This window comes from Brachyistius frenatus, unplaced genomic scaffold, assembly GCF_029030835.1.
Source record: "Brachyistius frenatus isolate BFR_SWC_R1_liver_20210118 unplaced genomic scaffold, ASM2903083v1 Contig_114, whole genome shotgun sequence".
Lineage (NCBI taxonomy): Eukaryota > Metazoa > Chordata > Actinopteri > Embiotocidae > Brachyistius > Brachyistius frenatus.
The window spans coordinates 139,345-158,771 of NW_027210713.1; the positions used below are offsets into that span (position 1 = coordinate 139,345).

Consider the following 19,427-nt stretch of genomic DNA (forward strand, 5'->3'; position numbering starts at 1 on the left):
TTTTTTTTTTTTGTGTTCACGTTGACTTGTTTTATACGAAGGTAAAAATGTAGCAGCGGCCAAAAAACAACAACAACAACAACAACAAAAAGCGTGTGTGTGTGTGTGCGGGCTTCACCACCAGACAACAAAAAAAAAAACATCTTCCCCAAACAAGATTGATGAATCGGGAGAGAAGAAGGAGGAGAAGAAGAAGAAGAAGAAGCTTTTCGGTCTAACGTTAGCTTCCCGAGGCTAGCGGCGGCTACTTAGCGCCGGTGGAGAAGTTGTTTGGTTATCGGCTAACTGGACGGTTGATTGAGACGATGGACTTTAACGTTACAACCCCGCTGTGAAGAAAGAAAGAAAACACACACAAAAAACCCCGCAGGATGAGTGCGAGCTTTGTACCAAACGGGGCCAGCCTGGAGGACTGCCACTCCAACCTCTTCTGCCTGGTAAGACGGCTGCGTTTTAGCTCCCCGACGCTCAAAGAGGCCAAAGAAAGCCATTTTGGCTAATAAAGGCAACAAGCTTTTTTTTTTTTTTTTTTTTTTTTTTTTTTTTGTGTGTGTGTGTAACGTCAGTTTGCGAGGACCTGGCGGTGAAAAGGCGTCGGGGCCTGCAACTTTGCAAATCGTAATCCAGCCCCAACTTTTCCAACAGAGGACGGCCGCATCGTGGTGTATTTTAAAAGAGTGGGATTGTGTGTTTACACCGCTGCGGCTTTACAAGACGTAGTCGAAGTAGCGTTGACGCTTTACTTGCATGATGGTGTCAGGTCAACAGGCAATGCTTTTAATTATTATTATTATTATTATTTTTTTTTAAGTACCCTGTTTAGCTCACCTTTTCAATAATCCCCCCCCCCCCCAATTTAAATCGCACTGTAATGTTAAATGATGCACACAGTGGATGTTTAGTCAAACAAGCTTCTTTTACACATTAGACCAGCTCACCTGGTTTCACGCCGACCTGCAGGTCCGTGTCACAACTTCTGAACTCTCACTTTGTGTTTTCAGGTGCGATTGTTGTGGCACGTGAACATTTTAAAGCTACGCTTTTAAACAGCAAAGCCTCAATTTTCAGCTTTGCTGTTGAAAGTGATTTTTTTTTTTTTTTAATTTATGAGTGACAGGAAAGGCAGTTTTCACCTGGTCACTGTTGTGGGTGTGGTAGGGGTGGGGTTAGGGTGGGGTCGGGGTGGGGGCAAACAAACACTTTGCAGTCAACAAAACTCTTGACATATTGCTTTTCTTCTTCTCTTAAGGCTGATTTGACTGGAATAAAATGGCGACGTTTTGTGTGGCAAGGACCCACCTCTTCGCCCATCCTTTTCCCAGTGACCGAGGAGGACCCCATCTTGTGTAGTTTCAGCCGCTGCCTGGCGGCAGATGTGCTGAGTGTGTGGAGAAGGCACCCCACCCCGGGTCGAAGGGAGCTCTGGCTTTTCTGGTGGGGGGATGACCCCAGTTTCGCAGAACTCATCCACAATGAGCTGTCGAGTAAGTGCATACAACATCTTCATGCTGTCTGCAGGATTTCCGATCCTCACAATGTCAGAATGTAAGACATGGTACATTTCAGTCACAGATGTAAATATTTGGACATTTAACCCAAAATCACATGTATACATGTATATTCTCATACAATCTAAGCAGGTTGTTAATTTCTGTGACATTAACACAACAACAAAATTCAAGAATGTAATGATCAACAGAGGAGAGCAGGCTGAATAGTTCCATTTATAGAAAGTGGCTTCACGTTTAAACATGTCTGGTGTTTGACAGTGAAACCAGTCATTTGCAACTTCTGATAATGTTTTGAAACTTATGTACCTTTTTAAAAAGTAATTAAAGCATTTTGGAATCCAGTGGCTCTCAGCCACAGATGCGCAGACTCTTATGGTTGCATTATAGCAAGCCGTTGTGCATCAGAGTCACCAGACAAAGTCCTGATTTTTTTGAAGGTTTGATCCTGCTTCGTTCATATTCGTGTCTTTCAAAAAAAAAGTTGTCCCCTTTCGGGGGCTGCTTCTCTCACTGGGTATTCTGTCTACTGTTTCAAGGACGGTCCAGTGTTACATGCAGAAAACTCAAGAGTGGTGCTTAGCAAGACAGAGTTGGCAACATCTTTACAAGTTTCAGAGTTGAAATCGTTCATTTGTAGTTGGAAGACAGTATATCTCCTCAAAAAAAACATTGAAGCCCAAAAGAAATACGTTGTGAGTAAACTTCACCTGCAGAATACATGTAGTATTTGTGTTCGATGTCATTGCGCTATAAGCTAAATGTTAAATGGGTCACTTCAGGTATTAGTGTGGTGCTTTGCAAACCAAACTAAATCTCCATTTGTGTGTCACACTGATCTAGCACAGCAGAGCTTAGATTCAACAAGAGGCAGTCAGAGGTTGAATGTGTCTGCCTTGTTCCAGGTGAGGAGGACGGTGAGTGGGAGAGCGGCCTGTCCTACGAGTGTCGGACGCTCCTGTTCAAAGCCATTCACAACCTGCTGGAGCGCTGTCTCATGAACCGCGGCTTCGTTCGCATCGGCAAGTGGTTTGTTAAGCCATACCAAAAGGAGGAGAAGACCATCAACAAAAGGTATGTCCCGCCCCCTGATAGCTGGGGATGACCCCATACCAGAAGTCTGGTAGTCTTAACCAGTACCGCTGGATTGATGAAGGTTCTCGGTACCAAAATAACACATCGAATGATAGCTTTTCAAAATGAACTCTTTTCTATAATGCGTACCTCAAACAACAGCAATACACACGCACACACAATATATTTTTGACAGACTAAACCGTAACGAAGTTCGCCTACTAATGTTACGAGCAGCAACCAGCTCAAATTGTTAGTCTAAACAAGCTAACGTTAGCCTTTGTAATGGTTGTTTGTGGAGCGTTGCTGCAACAGATGCCGCTGTTGCAGGTCACAAACCGTAGTAACATTTTGGGATATAAACAATGTGACGTGTTAATAAAAAGTTCAAACAAGTGACACTTGAGTACTTAAGGTTTAGGAGAAACAAGTGCCATCACGTTTTCAGAATTTTGGCATAGACTCGGTGCTGACGTATCGCTTGTCTTCACCTACTGAAGAGCAGTAAGCGAAGTTATGTGACGTGCTATAAATTCTTAAATTAAAGCAGGCGCTCCACTACGAGGAGCCGGGGGTGCATTCAGTTTGGATCGGCATGATTTCCTTGTATCTCCGAATGTTGTGTCGGTACAACAACATATTAACGCGTTGCTCCTTTTAACAGACATAATCTTCTCAATCACTGACGGACTTTAACTGATTCCACGTTTGTGAGTGTTGAGCTGCTGTTAATGAAACTCGACACCTCAACACCAATGGAATCATTCCGGTAAGAAGGAAAAGTGAAATTGGCTCAGAAGTTAGAAAATCTGGTCCAGAAATCAGACTACAGGTCAGCTGAATTAATGATGGAGAGATCGCTGTCAATCAAGGAAGCAGCGACGGTCCTTTAGACGCTCATCGTCACACTCCAGCTCGCACGTACACAACACGTGATGAGTCGTACTGGTGCCGTATTGACTGTTGGAGCTTTGGTCGAGATTTCTAGCATGTGGGAGTCGGCATAATTGTTTTTTGGCCTTTCACATCCTTTAATGATTAAAATTCCCATTTGGGACTCCACTCCACTCCAAGCACAACTTTCATAATAATGAGGACTTCTTTCCCCACTGCAGCGCACACATGCATAACACGGTCATCTGTTTTAGAACCAGCTCTCTTGTATTTAAAATGTTGCACGCATGCTTCAAAAACTGCTGCCATCAAACCCGTCATGTTTCACATCCAGCTCTGTAAAAAAAAATGCTGCTTGCTGCTGTATCGTTCCAACTATCTTGTTATGAGCGTGTGTCTGTTTCTAGGGATGAAACTACGTTCTCCTTTAATGAAAATAGCTTGAACAAATACACTCAAGGCTTTCTTTGAGCATTGTAACCATGACACTAGACTGTTGGGTGCAATACCGCATCTGCTGCTCTGATTTAACCCCTATTAAGCTTTTGTGCTCGTCTACGCTGTGGTCCGTTGTTGGCTAACTCGTACTGATGTAGCGTTTACCACGTGATCCCTGTTCCTTTGAATCACCAACATCTCCGAGTTATCAGCAAGTGCTGATCCCTGGAATTCGATGTGATTAAGTATGACACGGTTATTACAGTTCTCTAAATATATCATTGCCGTGACGCGTTTTCACCTGGTTCGACCCCGTGACCTGCGAGTAGTCATTCACCTTGTTGCATAATTCCTTTATAACTTTAGAAGGTAACCGAGACGCAGTGATATACAAACCTACACTTTTTATTTTAGCTGCAAGGCAAAACTGCTCGTTGGCGTTTGTTGTAGAAACTTGAGGTGAACCAGCGGGAGGATAGAAATATCTATGCTTCAGATTGGGGCTCAGCGCTGCTGTATTTCCGTGCTTCCTGTATGATGGTGACACAGATTTAGTGTCTGCTCTTGAATGAGGGGCCCGGGGAACCCGAGAGTTCCCTGACAAGCTAATTTGAGCCTGAGCTTTCTGTCTGTGTTCATCCATGATGGCTTGCGTTTGATGCACGGCCCTTTTGGCTCCCTTCCCTCTGGCAACTTTGTCAATGGTTTCAGAGAATTTTAGCAGCTATATAAAAGCTGTTGCTTACAAGGGGAGATGATTTATTGCTCGCCGGTGTTTAGCTTCTGTTTTTTTCAATAAATAGGTCTACAAGTGTGTGTTGAGGCAGCAGAGCAGCACCTCTAACAGAAGAGTCTGGCAGTCTTGCTGTCGCCTGCCCGCTCCGGCTGGTAAACACAGCAGTCTTTGGAAAATGCTGAGTGTGCAGTGTGGTTTTACAGCAACCATGTCAACAAGTACTATTTTAGTGCGTTTAGCCGCTTGGCCTTGCAGACACAGTTAGAAAATAAAGATGATATTGTTTCAACATTTCAGGGCTGCAATGGTTTCCCGTGTTTTTGCCTGTGTTTTGTCAGAAGGTTTGAATAAAAATTCAAGCTATGGTGAAACAGAGTGTTTATTACATGCACCATGTGATTGGAGGTATTAGCAGGCCCTGCTGCCTCTGTGGAAGCAAACGTTGTCAGCTGAAAGCATGACATGGATTAAAGAGCCTCGATAAATATGCAAGGAATTGCCCGGTTCACATTATCTTCACCCTAACTGGTCCCGTCTTTTCCTTAACAATGAGTGATGGAGAGCACACGGATGCGCTCACGGGTTTACGTTATCTTTTGGGTTTCTTTAAGTTACTGAAGCGCTTTTGCTCGCAGACGTATCTCTCTAAACATTCCTCTACCTCTCTTTGTCTTTGACTCACCTTGCAGCGAGCACCTCTCTTGCGCGTTCACTTTCTTCGTGCACGGCGACAGCAACGTGTGCACAAGTGTGGAGATCGCACAGCATCAGCCTCTTCAGCGACTGAGCGAGGAGCACCTCAGCCTCGCGCAGCAGAGCTCCAGCCCCTTGCAAGGTAGGATTGCAATGACTTAAATGGAACTGGTCCAGCTCTTTGAACATTGTTTTGAATGGATTTATTTGTGGAGTTATCCTTTCTAAGGACTAACCCTTCTGCCCTACAGTCATCCTGAGCCCATATGGCTTGAATGGCACCCTCACCGGACAGGCGTTTAAGATGTCAGACCACCCGACTCAGAAGCTCATAGAAGAGTGGCGGCAGTTTTATCCCATCAGCCCCAATCCCAAGGAGGTCCAGGAAGATAAGATGGAAGATACAGACTGGGAGGACGATTCCCTGGCAGCTGTGGAGGTCCTTGTCGGTAAGGTTACAAAATATGTGAAAAATGTGTTGACGAGTGACTGAATGCAAGCAATGTAGTTGTCATTAAACTTGAAGTGTTCGGTGATATTTATATTTTTCTTGGAAAACTGCTGCTAGAGCTTTGTCCTTTAATATCAAATTGTGAATGGGAGTTCAGTGCGTGGCTACAACGGCAACCAAGAGGTTAAAAAAAAAAATCTTAATTGTGGGTTTGTGAAAATTATAGAATAAAACACTAAATATTTTACAATAGTGATAATCACAAAACTATGTTTTATGCCCAGAGAACAAAATATATTATCTAGAAACATCAAACAACTCAGAGAAAACCATGTGTGCAACATTCATTTGGCCTTAAAGGATGACTTCCAGAGATCGATCGATCATATCAAAACCCCTTCCTTTAGTAATTAATAGGTTTGTTCATGCACGGGCAGTTTTTGAACTAAATAAATGCGTTTGTTTCCAGCGGGAGTGAGGATGGTCTACCCTTCCTGCCTGGTGCTTCTCCCCCTGTCGGACCTCCCTGCTGTGGTCCCTCAGGGCTCAGCCAACACCTCAGGAAGCCTGTGTGGTGCTCAGCAGGGCCAGGCTGCTCACAGAGACCCCGCCATGTCGTCTGTCACGCTGACTCCTCCGACGTCACCAGAGGAGGCTCAGACTGGTGAGACTCTGAGCAGCGCACACACACAGAAGTCAACACACTTATGAGTCTTAATTTCTCTGAAATTGTGCATAAATAATTGTTGTTTTTTTTGTTTTGTTTTTTTCATTCTAATCCTACCTTCCCTCAGATTATCAACCTGCCCAGAGGTGGCTCAAGTTGTCCTCTGCATCCGATGGCTACAGCTCGAACAACACTCTTCATGGGGGTAAAATCCCTCGCAGGCTGGCCAGCCAGATGGTGGAGTCTGTGTGGCAGGAGTACAACATAAACCGTACAGGGAACAAGTAAGCTTGCCGTCTTCTCTTCCTCAAAATTTGCATTTCCTGTTAAAGTCATACCTCCATACTGACAGATTAAATTCCTGTCTGTCTTTTATTTTATTTTTTTTACAAGGAGGAAGTTTACTACCTTGACAAATGGGACCTGTGAGGAGGAGTCTGACAAAACTGGACTCTGGGATTTTATGGAGCCAACTCACAGGCCTCATTGCAATTGCTCAAGGTATGTTAAGTGGAACTCATTTAGCATCGTTGTTGTTTTTTTGTTATTTTTTTTTTTAGCTAAAAGAAAGTATTTTGAAATCAATGATTGTTTTGTCCTCAGGCATAAGAATCAGAAGCAGCGATCCAGCAGCACCTCAGGACACCCGCCTTCATCGTGCCAGCCTGCCCAGCCGGCCCCCAAGCACAAGCTGGGCGAGAAGCTGGAGAAGGGGGAGAAGCAGCAGAAGAGGCCGCAGATGCCTTTTCACCACCGCAACTCTGTGAGCGAGGACCAGTCCCTGGAGCCGCAAACCCAGAGGCTTTGCCTACGATCGCAGGATGAGGGCTCGTATCCCAGCCTGCACCATGTGGACACGGTGCCATCCAAAGCGCCCACGCTGCACGCGCACGGCCCTCCCGCCGACCTCGTCGGCTCCCCGCCTCCCCCTCCTCTCAGCCCGCATCCGTGCGATCACGTCGAAAGCGACATGACTCCGGGTGGCATGAAGAGCTCGTCCACGCCCATCCACCAACCCTTCTACCCGCCGTCAGTGGAGCCCTGTCTGATGCCACAAAAGGGCTCGTCGGAGGAGCCTCAGCTGGAGAACATGGCTATGCCTTTGCCCTTCCCCCCAACCTACAATGAAACCTTGGAGCCCAACGTCTTTGTGGGTTCAGCCGTCAGCCCGAGTGAACACTCCACCCACAACCCCTGGAAGTATTTCAACCTGCCCAGGAAGAAGGCCTCCAACTTCCTGACACCCCAGCTACCTGTGGATAAAATACGAGATGATTCTGGGGGAGGAGGAGGAACAGAAAATGTAGTCTCTGTCACAGAGTAAGTATTTCATTTCTCATCTTCTGCTCCATTAAAACAAATGTTGGCGGTTCTTCAAAAAGAAGGCCCGTATAGCTCTTAAAACTTTACCTCCTCTCAGGTTGATGTCGGGCTCCTCGCAGCCTCTGAAGGTGTCCCAAGAGCTGGTCAGGACTTACGCCCAACGGAGAAACAGCCATCTGACCTCCACCACAGGAGACGGAGAACACGGTGAGGAGCCGGACCCTTACGCCTTTGTAGAGGGAGACGAGGAGTTCAGCTTTACTGAGAAGAAGGACAAGCCTGGAGCTGAGAAGGACGGCAACAAGAAACACAAGGTGGGTTATATAATAAGTACATGTGGGAGCATTTGTGTGCTTGTGTGAAAAGATTTAGATATATTTCTAAGGAGTAGTCATTTTTAAATCTCAGATAACCCTTCAATCCTTCTCCTTTGTTTTTGTTTTTTTCCTTTATTTCCTTTTGCTGCATAGTAGTAGCTGCATTATGAAGTGTGCACACCAATCAAAGTATGTTTTGTTTTTTTAGACAACATGTAACATTTGAAAAGTTAGGCGTCTTTAGTTGAAGGAAGATGGAAGGAAAATATCTTTGTATTTCCCGAACTATTCAGTTCCTGGAAAAAGTTGTATGATTTTGGGTAGAACTGTTAACTGTTCTATCACACCTGTTTTGAAAGACTTCCAAACAATTTGCAGCCTTGCTTATTTTTTTATATGTTGCTTGGAGAGATAACGTCACAATGTTGCACAGATCATTACATTCAAGTCAGTGATATCAGCAAATTCACTTTTGTTTTGGGAAATCACAGTCAATCAATTAAAGGCACCTGCGGAGTGTTCTTGTAAACCAACAATGTGATTTCATTGAATGCAGAGGCCTCGCCTAGTAAGCAGAATCTGGGGTTAGTGAGGAACGTTAGACTAGACTATGAAGGCGGTTCACCTTTACTGGGATACATCGACATGGGAACTTATGCTGCAGACCTAACCATCTCTGGATCAGGTCCTGTTCAACATAACAGATCAAAATGTATAGCCTCCTGACCAACCCGTTTTTTTGCTTGGAAAAATGGCATCGCTAATTGTAAAAGATCCCGTGGAGCTTGATGCTGCGACAGTGAGAGGCTCCTTTGGCCAGCTGCACTTCCTGCATTTTGCTGCGGCAGCTGTTCTGCTTTTAACCTGGATTATGTGTTTAACTTCATCGTATCTGTCTCGTATCATAGTTTGCTCGCAGCTGCATTTGGAAACGTTGGGTTGATTTATCGAGTTGTTGACCACCTCATGTGACCGCTTGGCTTGATTAAATTTGTTTGGCTTAGTTAAACTAGATAATGCAAATATATCCTGCATATGTTGAACCGAAATCTTGTAACAGGACTCTGGCGTATCTTTGTGCATTTTGTAGCCAACTCATGAAAACGGTCGTCCATCCGCGGTTTAAAAATAACTCGACAGTTTATCTTTAACGTGTTTGTTTCAGGAATACGTTTGCTAATCAGAGCCCATAATCAAGTACAAACGGTAGCAGTTTCCCTTGTATAGCTACTGGGTGTAAAATTAATACATGGTGAGTTCATTATTTCCTGTGCTCATTTTCTTATTTTGACCCAGGGGGATGATGGAAGTGGAGCTTCTGCAGACGGTAAGAACGCCTCCCTTTTGTCCATTTGGCCCCTTGTTGTGACATTTAATGACGTAATATATTTGGGTTTGCGTGTGTAATTCTTGGTCGTTCCTCCACTTTGTTCTGCGGTGCAGATGGTCAGGGTCCATCAGGCAGTAAACCTTCAGCCTCCACCAGCCTCATCCATGAAAACGACTTGGCTGTGTCCTACAGTGACCTGGATAAAATCTTCAACTCGGATGAGGATGAACTCGCTGTAAGTGCTTAAGTGCGATGAACGACATTATTAATCCACAAGTTTCACTTCTATGTTCTTATTCAGGAAGTGCTGCTGCAGATGACCTGCAACACCTGTTAACACATTGAAATGGAAGATGTCCTGAGTATACTGTTGTTGTTTTTTTTTGTCCCGTCACCCAGCCTGGATCTAAAAGAGCTGGAGCTGGTACAGAAGACAAGTTTGGCTGTAAAGACAACAAACCAGCCACGTTGGATCCCCTGTCTTGCATAAGTAAGGAGACTAAGCATCAGTTACTTATTGAGCATCATACGTTTTCAGTTTAACACGCATATTGGTTCGAGAGGTAATGATTTGACATCGCTCTAGGCTCTGCAGACCTGCACCAGATGTTTCCCACCCCGCCGTCCCTGGAGCAGCAGGGTTACTCTCCCATGAACTCGGGGAGCAAGGACAGCCTGGAAACGGGGGCGGGCCTCACCCTGTTAGACGGCAGTCAGCTTAACAGCCACTTCAAGATGGAGGTGGAGGAGGGTTTCTGCAGCCCCAAACCATCTGAAATAAAGGTACAACCGCCACACGAGTAGGCAGGGAGAGGACACTTCAGCTCCATCTGTGTTTGTCACAGGGTGGAGTTGTCTTTATCACTAAGTGACGTGTGTGTGTGTGTGTGTGTGTGTGTGTGTGTGTGTGCGTGTGCGTGCCCGCGCTTGCAGGATTTCTCCTTCGTGTACAAGCCGGAGGCGTGTCAGTCGGTCCTCGGCTGCTCTATGTACGCCCCCCTGAAGATGCTGCCCAGCCAGTGTCTGCTGCCTATCAAACTGCCAGAAGACTGTGTGTACACGCCGAGCTGGACTCTGGGCAAAATGGAACTGATACCTCCGGTGTCGAGCGTCAATCTCCTCACCAAAGACAGGTGAATATATTCAGAGCTCGGTGTCTGTGTTCGTCACAGTTTATTTCAGTTGAGCTCCAGTGAGTCCATTAACATTGTTTGTAAAGATTTAGATTCTCGTTACAACGTTTAGAAGAACGACTGCAGAAGTCACGGTGCTCGTTATTGTTTCATTCATTGTCCAATCATCGTTTCTGTGAAGAATACGGTCCAGCCACACCATGATACCCCACACTGATTTGTTCTTTTGTTGTTTACCTTTCTGTCCCAGTAACGTCCCCAGTGTGGAGCCAGACTACAGCCAGAGCTACACCCCTCAGACCCACACCCCCTTCATGTCCAGCAGTGCTCCTCCCAGCAACAGCGGCACTGGCATCCTGCCTTCGCCAGCTACGCCACGCTTCTCCGTGCCCACGCCTCGCACGCCGCGCACTCCCCGGACCCCCCGCGGCCCATCCAGCGTCCAGGGCTCCCTCAAGTACGACAATTCTGACCTTTACTCTCCTGCCTCCACGCCCTCCACCTGCCGGCCGCTCAGCTCCGTAGAGCCGGCCACCGTACCCTCCATCCCCGAGGCACACAGCCTCTACGTCACCCTCATATTGTCTGAGTCGGTCATGAACCTCTTCAAGGACTGCAACTTCGACAGCTGCTGCGTGTGCGTCTGCAACATGAACATCCGAGGGGCGGATGTCGGCGTGTACCTCAAGGACAACGGCGAGGCCCAGTACCCCTGTACCTGCGGCTTCAGCGCCGTCGCCAATCGGCGCTTCGGCCAGTCGGCCGGGCTCTTTCTGGAGGATGAACTGGATGTGGTGGTACGGGGCTCGGACGCCAGTCGAGACACAGAGCGATGTTTTGAAGAGCTGCGAGCTTCCACGACACACAAGGCCGGCAGCCTGAAGGAGAAACCTCCAGATGAGCTCATACTGCTGCTGCAGGACCAGTGCACCAACCCGTTTGCCCCGATGGCAGGTGTGGAGTACGCCAAGCCGAGCTCGGCCCCCTGTTCCTTCCTGAGGATCGAAGAGAGAGACTGTTATAATGACTGCTACATGGCTCTGGAGCATGGCAGGCAGTTCATGGACAATATGTCAGGAGGCAAAGTAGATGAAACACTAGTAAAAAGCACCTGTCTTCATCAGTGGCCAAAATGCAAATGTACGTATTTATCGTAATATTACTTCTTCATACTACGAGATTATGTTTCTGTCTTCATTGCAAACATCCAACACCGTAAACTTAAGACTTCTTTCTCTTGGTTTGTCCTCTTGTAGCAGCAGACATGAGCAAGCTGTTCTCTCAGGACGTCCTGCGGGTGCTGTTGTCCCTCCAGCCTGTGCTGCAGGACACCATCCAGAAGAAGAGGAGTGTGCGCTCCTGGGGCATTCAGGGACCACTCACTTGGCAACAGTTCCACAAAATGGCTGGGAGGGGATCATACGGTAGGCGGAGAGGGTTTTCGAGAGATTGGTTTTGGTGGTTGATCACTTTCTTATTGCAAAAGACAATGACTCTTCTGTCCTCTCTTCACCACAGGTACAGATGAGTCTCCCGAGCCTCTGCCCATCCCGACCTTTTTGGTCGGGTACGAGTATGATTTCGTGGTACTGTCTCCTTTTGGGTTGCCCTACTGGGAGAAGCTTCTCTTGGATCCTTTTGGTTCCCAGAGAGATGTGGGATATGTCGTCATCTGCCCAGAAAATGAGGCTCTGCTGCGTGGGACGAGAACCTTCTTCAAAGATCTGAGCGCTATGTATGAGGTATGAACCTGGCACTTAATACAGCTCATCCTTCATCTACTGACAGGCTCACTGAAGCCGTTTCATGCTCTAAAGAAATGATTCACACTGTTTCATTATCACTTTCGCTCCCTTGTTTTTTTTTCAACAGGCATGCCAGCTGGGGCAACACAGGCCCATCTGCAAGAGTCACCCAGAGGGTGTATTGAAGGTCGGCACCACAGAAGGCAGGAGCACGACAGAGCAGCCCCTCAGTGACTGGTTCCTAAAGATGGCTGCCAGAGAGGGAAACAATGAAGCCTTTAACAAGCTCAAACTCTTTGCTCAAGTGTGCCGCTATGATCTCGGTAACACGTTTGCTTGTATTGCCAAAAGCTAGTAGGATCGTGTGGTTTATAGAAATGATGATTAATAATTGCGTCTTTACCTGGTGACTCTTTTCAGCTCCGTACCTGTCAGAGCAGTCTTTGGATAGCTCTCTGTTATCCCAGCGCAGCCCTACCCCGCCCGCCTCCTCCCAGACCTCCAGCACTTCCAGCACCTCCTCAGGACTCCAGGGCACCAACACTACCAGCTCCAGCACCAGCTCTGCCCAGCCCCCCCAGGTCAACAGCACCCCTCCCTCCTCCTCCTCCTCCTCCTCAGGCCCCCAGAGTATCGGGGGATTGGCCTCAGGCAAGCCAAGCTCCTACTCGCCATTTGGAACGACAGGCTTGCAAGGCAGCACGTCTCAGAACGGGCCCCAGTCAAACCCACAGGGTGCGGGGGGGCTGGCAGAGAACGGACCCTCTGCCAACCAGCCTCAAGTGCCCACTGAGGCACCAGAGAGGTAGGTTACCAGCAAGATCTTTCCCCCCCCCCCCACCAATACGTTTCAGCACTCCTGACAAACACGGTTAGTTCTTGTGCCTCAGTTGTTCCCACTGACAGACACCGCCAGGACGACAAATCATTTTAGTAGTAATTATATAATCAAACCGGGCCCATCCACAGTTGGCATGTATGTACTGCCAAACCACCGGTGACATCCAAAACACTGTTTTGGATTATTGAAAACTGAGAGACACTGTGGGGACAGCTGCTGGGCAGAGAGAGCTGCATGTTCAGATTTCTTTATATTGTAGCGGTGCTGTGAGACTCAGCAGACACACAGGAGAGAAAAGCAACAGATGATGACAATGAAACACTTTTCTAAAACTGAGGAAAGATTTATTTTATCAAGTTGGAATGTGTCTGTTGAACCGTAGTTTCATTTCTGTTCAGAACAATTGACGACTGTTGGAACTCAAACAGATTGAACACTGGAGAATTTTCTTTGCCAGCCTCGCATGAAGGTTTATGTTGGTTTGATAGTTATTCAGTGACCCAAAGTGCCTCTTAAAAATAGATTTAAAAAAAAAAAAAAAAATTCTATATGTATTCATGGCATCATTGTGAATGCTGCACAAGCAACTGGGAACATTTACCTTCAGTTGCTTAAAAATGTGGCGAAGTCGTGTGTTCAAAACAAAACATACCTTTTTAATTACACATTCACCAGCGCTACCTGTTGATTCTTTAATCTCTGTCATATTATTTGGACGTTCCTCCGGATTGTTAGTTTGCATGCGAAACACACACACACACACACAAAAAAGTGTTTTATGAAGATGCTGAGTAATGATCTCACTTTTCTGAACAGCACAATGGAGAGAGACAAAGTGGGTAAGCCAACGGACGGAGAGTCCCACGCTATTTCTTACCCGCCCGCCATAGTGGTGTACATCGTGGACCCGTTCAGCTACGAAGATGCAGACAGAGAGGTCCACTCCAGCACCTACACGTTGGGCCTGCTGCGCTGCTACATCGAGATGCTCCACCTGCTGCCTGCTCACATCAGAAACGCCGTCTCAGTACAGGTACTTAAAGGTTTCCTCGTCGTTATTTTATAATCATCTGCAAAGGTTGAGAATGCAAATTTGGGATCAGGTATAGAGAAAAATACACACTGCAATACAAGGGGATGACTTGATGTTTATTGTGGAAGGGAAACTCCTACACGGACGTTTTCCGTCTCTGAATCTGAGTGTTAGTTTAGAGCACGTCACCAGGGGGCATAAAGGGAGGTGAGAAGAAGCAGGGGAATCATTAGCACACACTAATAGAGGTGGTAATTGCCACGCCTGTGACACAAGATTGCATCAACATGCTAGAGGGAAGTTTCAAACACAAAGAGGCTTGAGTGTGCTAATGATGTCAGCCTTATTCTTAATTGCAGCAGTGGCAGAATATCGCTGAAACACATGCTTCTTTCTCAGATATGCTGTCATGAAAGGACAAATTCGCCACTTTTTATGTCGCTGTCCCCTCGGTATTGATGGTAAATGTCAGTGTGTGCTGTCTTGACTGAGACAGCTGAGCACTTCCTGAGTTTTCCCGCTCACGGAGCCGTGCCAGCGGTACCTCCGTGTACCGGGATGCGTTGCGCAAATACTGAAGAATATTTTGGTGCCAATTCTAGAAATGTAGAATTGCAACAAAATAAATGTTATAGTTTTGTAAGTCAGCATAACTGTAACAGTTTGCCTCGTATTACTGTGGTTTGTGCACCTGATCTTTGTAACCACACCACAGAGGTCGCGGCCCTGTTTGGAACCAAACTCCTTCACAGCGGCGCCACTTTCACTCATGCTTGTTGTTGCTGCGTGTGCATTCGTCATGCAAAATAAGTTGTGATAATCCCATTATCATGACACGAACTTCATTAACATATTAAAGAAATTCTGAAGTCATCGACTTCCCAAACTCAAACCGATGACGAACACAAAGAACCAACCGTGCGCAGTGACTTTTAATTCACCCTCACTGTGTTGGTGTTGTTTTTCCCTGTCAGATTGTTCCCTGCCAGTATCTGCTGCAGCCGGTGCACAGCGGGGAGCGCCACGTCTACAGCCAGCACCTCAAGTCGCTGGCTTTCTCCGTGTTCACGCAGTGTCGTCGGCCGCTGCCCAACTCCACCAACTTCAAGGCTCTGACGGGCTTCGGCCCCGGTCTGGCCATCGACATGGCTCTCAAGAACCCGGAGGTAACCGCCTTTCCTGTTGCGTATTTGAAAGCGCTTTTTTTCCTCTGGTAAACGCAGCCGGCCAGAACAGTCCGACATTGCGTTGTTGCCCTTTTGAACTAACGATTGCTCTCCTACGTGCAGAGGCCCGAGTGTCTGCGTCTTTATACGCCACCTTTCATTTTGGCGCCGGTCAAAGACAAGCAAACGGAGCTCGGGGAGACGTTCGGTGAGGCGTCGCAGAAGTACAACGTGCTGTTTGTCGGCTACTGCTTGTCCCATGACCAGCGCTGGCTGCTGGCCTCCTGCACCGACCAACACGGAGAGCTGCTGGAGACCTGCATCATTAGTGTTGACGTACCCAACAGGTCCGTGCCCGAGCAAATCTGCATCAGTACCACAGAGTCACTAGTTTAGTTATTGACCAAAGTATATGTTGTCATCACAGGGCGCGCAGGAAAAAGGGCTCGGCCAGACGAGTGGGTTTGCAGAAGCTGTGGGAGTGGTGTCTCGGCCTGGTGCAGGTGACCTCACTGCCATGGAGGGTCGTCATTGGTCGGCTCGGCAGGATGGGCCACGGCGAGCTGAGAGGTACACACACACACACACACAGAGTTTGCAGAGAACTACATGCACCAAAATGCACCAAAACACACACTAATGTGCTCTTGTGTTGTCCTTGTTCCAGACTGGAGTATTCTGCTGAGCAGAAGGAACTTGCAGTCCCTCAGTAAGCGCCTGAAGGAGACATGTAGGATGTGTGGCATCTCTGCTGCGGACACTCCCAGCATCCTTAGCGCCTGTCTGGTTGCCATGGAGCCCCAGGGTTCCTTTGTCATCATGCCAGGTAAAAGAAAATTAGTTACTTCAAAAAGTTACAAAACCGAAAAAAAGTGATAGTTTTACTTCAAATGCTGTAAATGTAACGGTGGTCCGTGTCTGCAGACTCGGTGTCGACAGGTTCAGTGTTCGGTCGCAGCACCACACTCAACATGCAAACATCGCAGCTGAGCACCCCTCAGGACACATCCTGCACGCACATCCTGGTGTTCCCTACCTCAGCCATGGTGCAGGTCAACATCAACACTTCGGAGCCCATCGACATCAACTTCAACCCCATAAATCCCGGTACGTTTGGGAGCTGCTGAATTATCTGAAATATCTTTCTGCTAAATGCTCGCCTGTGGATCCCCGTCTCACTTGGTTTTCTTCCGTCCGCAGACGGATCCGATGGAATGGGCCTCTTTGACTTGTTTGACAACGACATGGTGGACCCAGACCTCATCAACATCCTGCCCAACTCTCCCACAACCTCCCCCGTTCACTCGCCCGGCTCCCACTACCACCAGGGGGGAGATGGAAGCAAGGTCAGCCCCCTTTTCTTTTTTCTTTTTTTTTTTTTTTTTTTTGAATAACTTCATAATAAAACAAAAGTCTGTGTCATTATTTACCTGCTACGACAGTTTAACTATTGACACAGTTCATCAAATCAACACATCAACAAGTCATTTAAATATTCGATTTGTGTTTGTTTTTAACCTCAAAATATGAAGCGAGAGGCTGGAAATGACTTTTTTGGCTCCAGTCGGAATAACGCGCTGGTACAAGAATTAGAAGAATTCAAGTCAGTTCAGTCTAATATGACACCAAAACAGGTTATGAAAGAAGAAATGGACCTTGTGTGTGTGGAAGGAGAGACGTGCGGTGATGCTGTTGTTGTTCTGCAGGGCCAGAGTGCCGATCGGATGGAGTCCCACGAGGAGGCGCTGAACATCCTGCAGCAGCCGATGGCTTTGGGTTACTTTGTCTCTACTGCAAAGGCCGGTCCGCTGCCCGACTGGTTCTGGTCTGCCTGCCCTCAAGCCCAGAACCAGTGCCCCCTCTTCCTCAAGGTAACGATTACTGTCTGCACGACAAGCGATCCTTTTTATCCATCTGGGTATTTTTAAGGTCACAAAATGTGGTGAATAATCCCAGATTTACTTTTCTGCAGCTTGTTTTTGCGTAACTCCATCTTCATGATATTGCTGAACATCACTTGATGTTTTGTGTCATCGGAGGTGAAAAGGGCTTGAATCTTTGCACCCGGGGGAGGCAGCTAAACCCTGCACAGTTCACACCTTTTTAGCTGGATGATGAATCGACGACCCAAATATTTGCAGCTTAATTGTCCGTCGATCGACTGAGCTGTTGTTTATCAGGCCGACCGATTTGACCCGGATGTCCGTCTTTCTTCTCCCAGGCCTCTCTGCACCTGCACGTGTCTTCTGTCCAATCAGACGAGCTTCTGCACAGTAAACACTCCCACCCCCTCGACTCCAACCACACCTCTGATGTGCTCAGGTATGACCCATAACCGAACCGTCTGTTAACATGAGGGGGGACGTTTTGATTTCGCGCGTCTTAATAACATTTCTCTATCTGCCTTGTTGGTGACAGATTTGTTCTCGAGCAATACAACGCCCTCTCCTGGCTGACCTGCGACCCTGCGACTCAGGACCGCCGCTCCTGTCTGCCTGTTCACTTCGTGGTGCTCACACAGATGTACAACTTTATCAAGAACATGCTCTGAACTGTTAACGGGATCAAACTGCTGAGATGAATTGTGGATACCTGACACTCAAAAGGACCTCACACTCCATCAGGGCAAATGTTGAGGAAAGCACCCTCCTCCCTGCTCTTCCTCCTCCTCCTCCTCCTCCTCTTCCTCCCTGGTGTATCACAGAACTCTGACTGGAAGTTTCCAATCAATCAATCAGATGCCAAGAATCCATTTTAGCATTTTGGATGATCAAGGGACATTTCATAAAGGAGAATAAATTGTCTTTTTAATGACTGTAGATTGCAATCTATGAAATTTTATCTTAATGAAATGCCTGCATATATTATTTATTGTAAGTTTTTAAATGTGGAATTTTTAATGCTTAATATCTTTTATATATTAAAAATCCTAGAGGGTGTGTACATCTCACTGTAAAGGAATTGGTTTAAAAGTGTAATTTTCTCAATTACAACACGGAAAAACCTGTTCAAGTGAATTTGCTGTAGATTGCTTTTAGAATATTATTTTTTTCAAAGGGTACAAACCTTTCTATTGCCACGCTGTAAAAAAATGAAGTAAAAGCTGGCCTGGGCATTTGTGTCCCACCCAACGAGTGGATGAGACTTACCTCTCTGTCTGCTTTGGCTCCAGAGTCTCTCGCACAGTAACTCAATGAGCTCTGAAGAGGAAATAAAAGGTACATTGTCAGATTATATATTTTATATAACAGATTTAGGTAATCGTGTGTGTATATGTGTACATATAATTGTGTGCCGCTACTGATGGTGCAGCTTCTGTTTTAGGAATAAAGTGCGTCTACCTTATCGCCTTTTGTTCTCGTTGACCTTTTTTTTTTTTTTTTCTTCTTCTTTTTTTTTTGTGTCCAGGTATGAGCTCTGGAGGTTTAGTGTTTCACTGCCATGAAGAAATGGATTTTAAGAAACTGGTCCAAGTCATCACAGGACAGGATGAGCTGTCCAAGAGCATGTCATCCTGCACTTCACTCACAACAGAGGAACTGTATACAGTATGAACTGATCTTTATCTTTGGTCATATCTATTTCACAATAAGAAATCAACATACTTTACTTTTATAGTAAAAGGACAGTACATGCACTGTCAGAGCTCCACTGCCAATCACACTTCACAAATAAAATAGATACTTTATTAATCCCACAAAGGGACTTTTTTTTTTTTCCGCTACAGCAGCATTATAGGCACAGGAAGCAATGAAACAACAGTAAAAAAAATATGAACTATAAAAATGCACAGTATATACAATAAAATAAAATAGAATAATTAAATTAAAACGAACTAAACAATAGCGCAAGGATTTAAACAAACAAGAAAACACAACCAACGGTGTTATTGTTGTGTGATGGATTTTGCCAGAGGTGAGTTATTGTACAGTCTTATTGCGGTGGGCAGGAATGATCTCCTGTATCGGTCCTCGTGACAGCGGAGCTGGAGGACTCTTGGAGAAAGTGCTCCGCTGTCCCTGCAGCAGGTGGTGGAGAGGGTGGTCAGGATTATCCAACATGGATAATAGTTTCCTCA

General features: G+C 46.4%; 1 protein-coding gene across 1 annotated transcript; it reads left to right on the forward strand.

Annotated features, from left to right (window-relative positions):
* Position 1: 1 nt before the first annotated feature.
* Positions 2 to 18,695, forward strand: LOC138629366 (mediator of RNA polymerase II transcription subunit 13-like). The gene is made up of 30 exons (XM_069713009.1): positions 2 to 437; positions 1,250 to 1,484; positions 2,414 to 2,582; positions 5,340 to 5,485; positions 5,595 to 5,792; positions 6,264 to 6,458; positions 6,589 to 6,745; positions 6,855 to 6,962; positions 7,065 to 7,781; positions 7,882 to 8,098; positions 9,398 to 9,428; positions 9,545 to 9,666; positions 9,831 to 9,921; positions 10,018 to 10,214; positions 10,365 to 10,564; positions 10,815 to 11,704; positions 11,821 to 11,988; positions 12,083 to 12,306; positions 12,437 to 12,632; positions 12,730 to 13,114; positions 13,967 to 14,183; positions 15,158 to 15,349; positions 15,473 to 15,696; positions 15,777 to 15,919; positions 16,017 to 16,175; positions 16,274 to 16,456; positions 16,550 to 16,695; positions 17,056 to 17,220; positions 17,571 to 17,671; positions 17,768 to 18,695. The coding sequence occupies exons 1-30, from the start codon at positions 372 to 374 to the stop codon at positions 17,898 to 17,900; spliced, it is 6,375 nt and encodes a 2,124-aa protein (XP_069569110.1). The 5' UTR covers positions 2 to 371; the 3' UTR covers positions 17,901 to 18,695.
* The last annotated feature ends 732 nt before the right edge of the window (positions 18,696 to 19,427 follow it).

Coding starts and splice junctions, on each gene's coding strand:
- LOC138629366 (XM_069713009.1), top strand. CDS start 372: ATGAGTGCGAGCTTTGTACCAAACGGGGCCAGCCTGGAGGACTGCCAC. Junction 11,989..12,082: donor GGCTGGGAGGGGATCATACG/GTAGGCGGAGAG, acceptor TCTTCACCACAG/GTACAGATGAGTCTCCCGAG. Junction 12,633..12,729: donor AGTGTGCCGCTATGATCTCG/GTAACACGTTTG, acceptor GACTCTTTTCAG/CTCCGTACCTGTCAGAGCAG.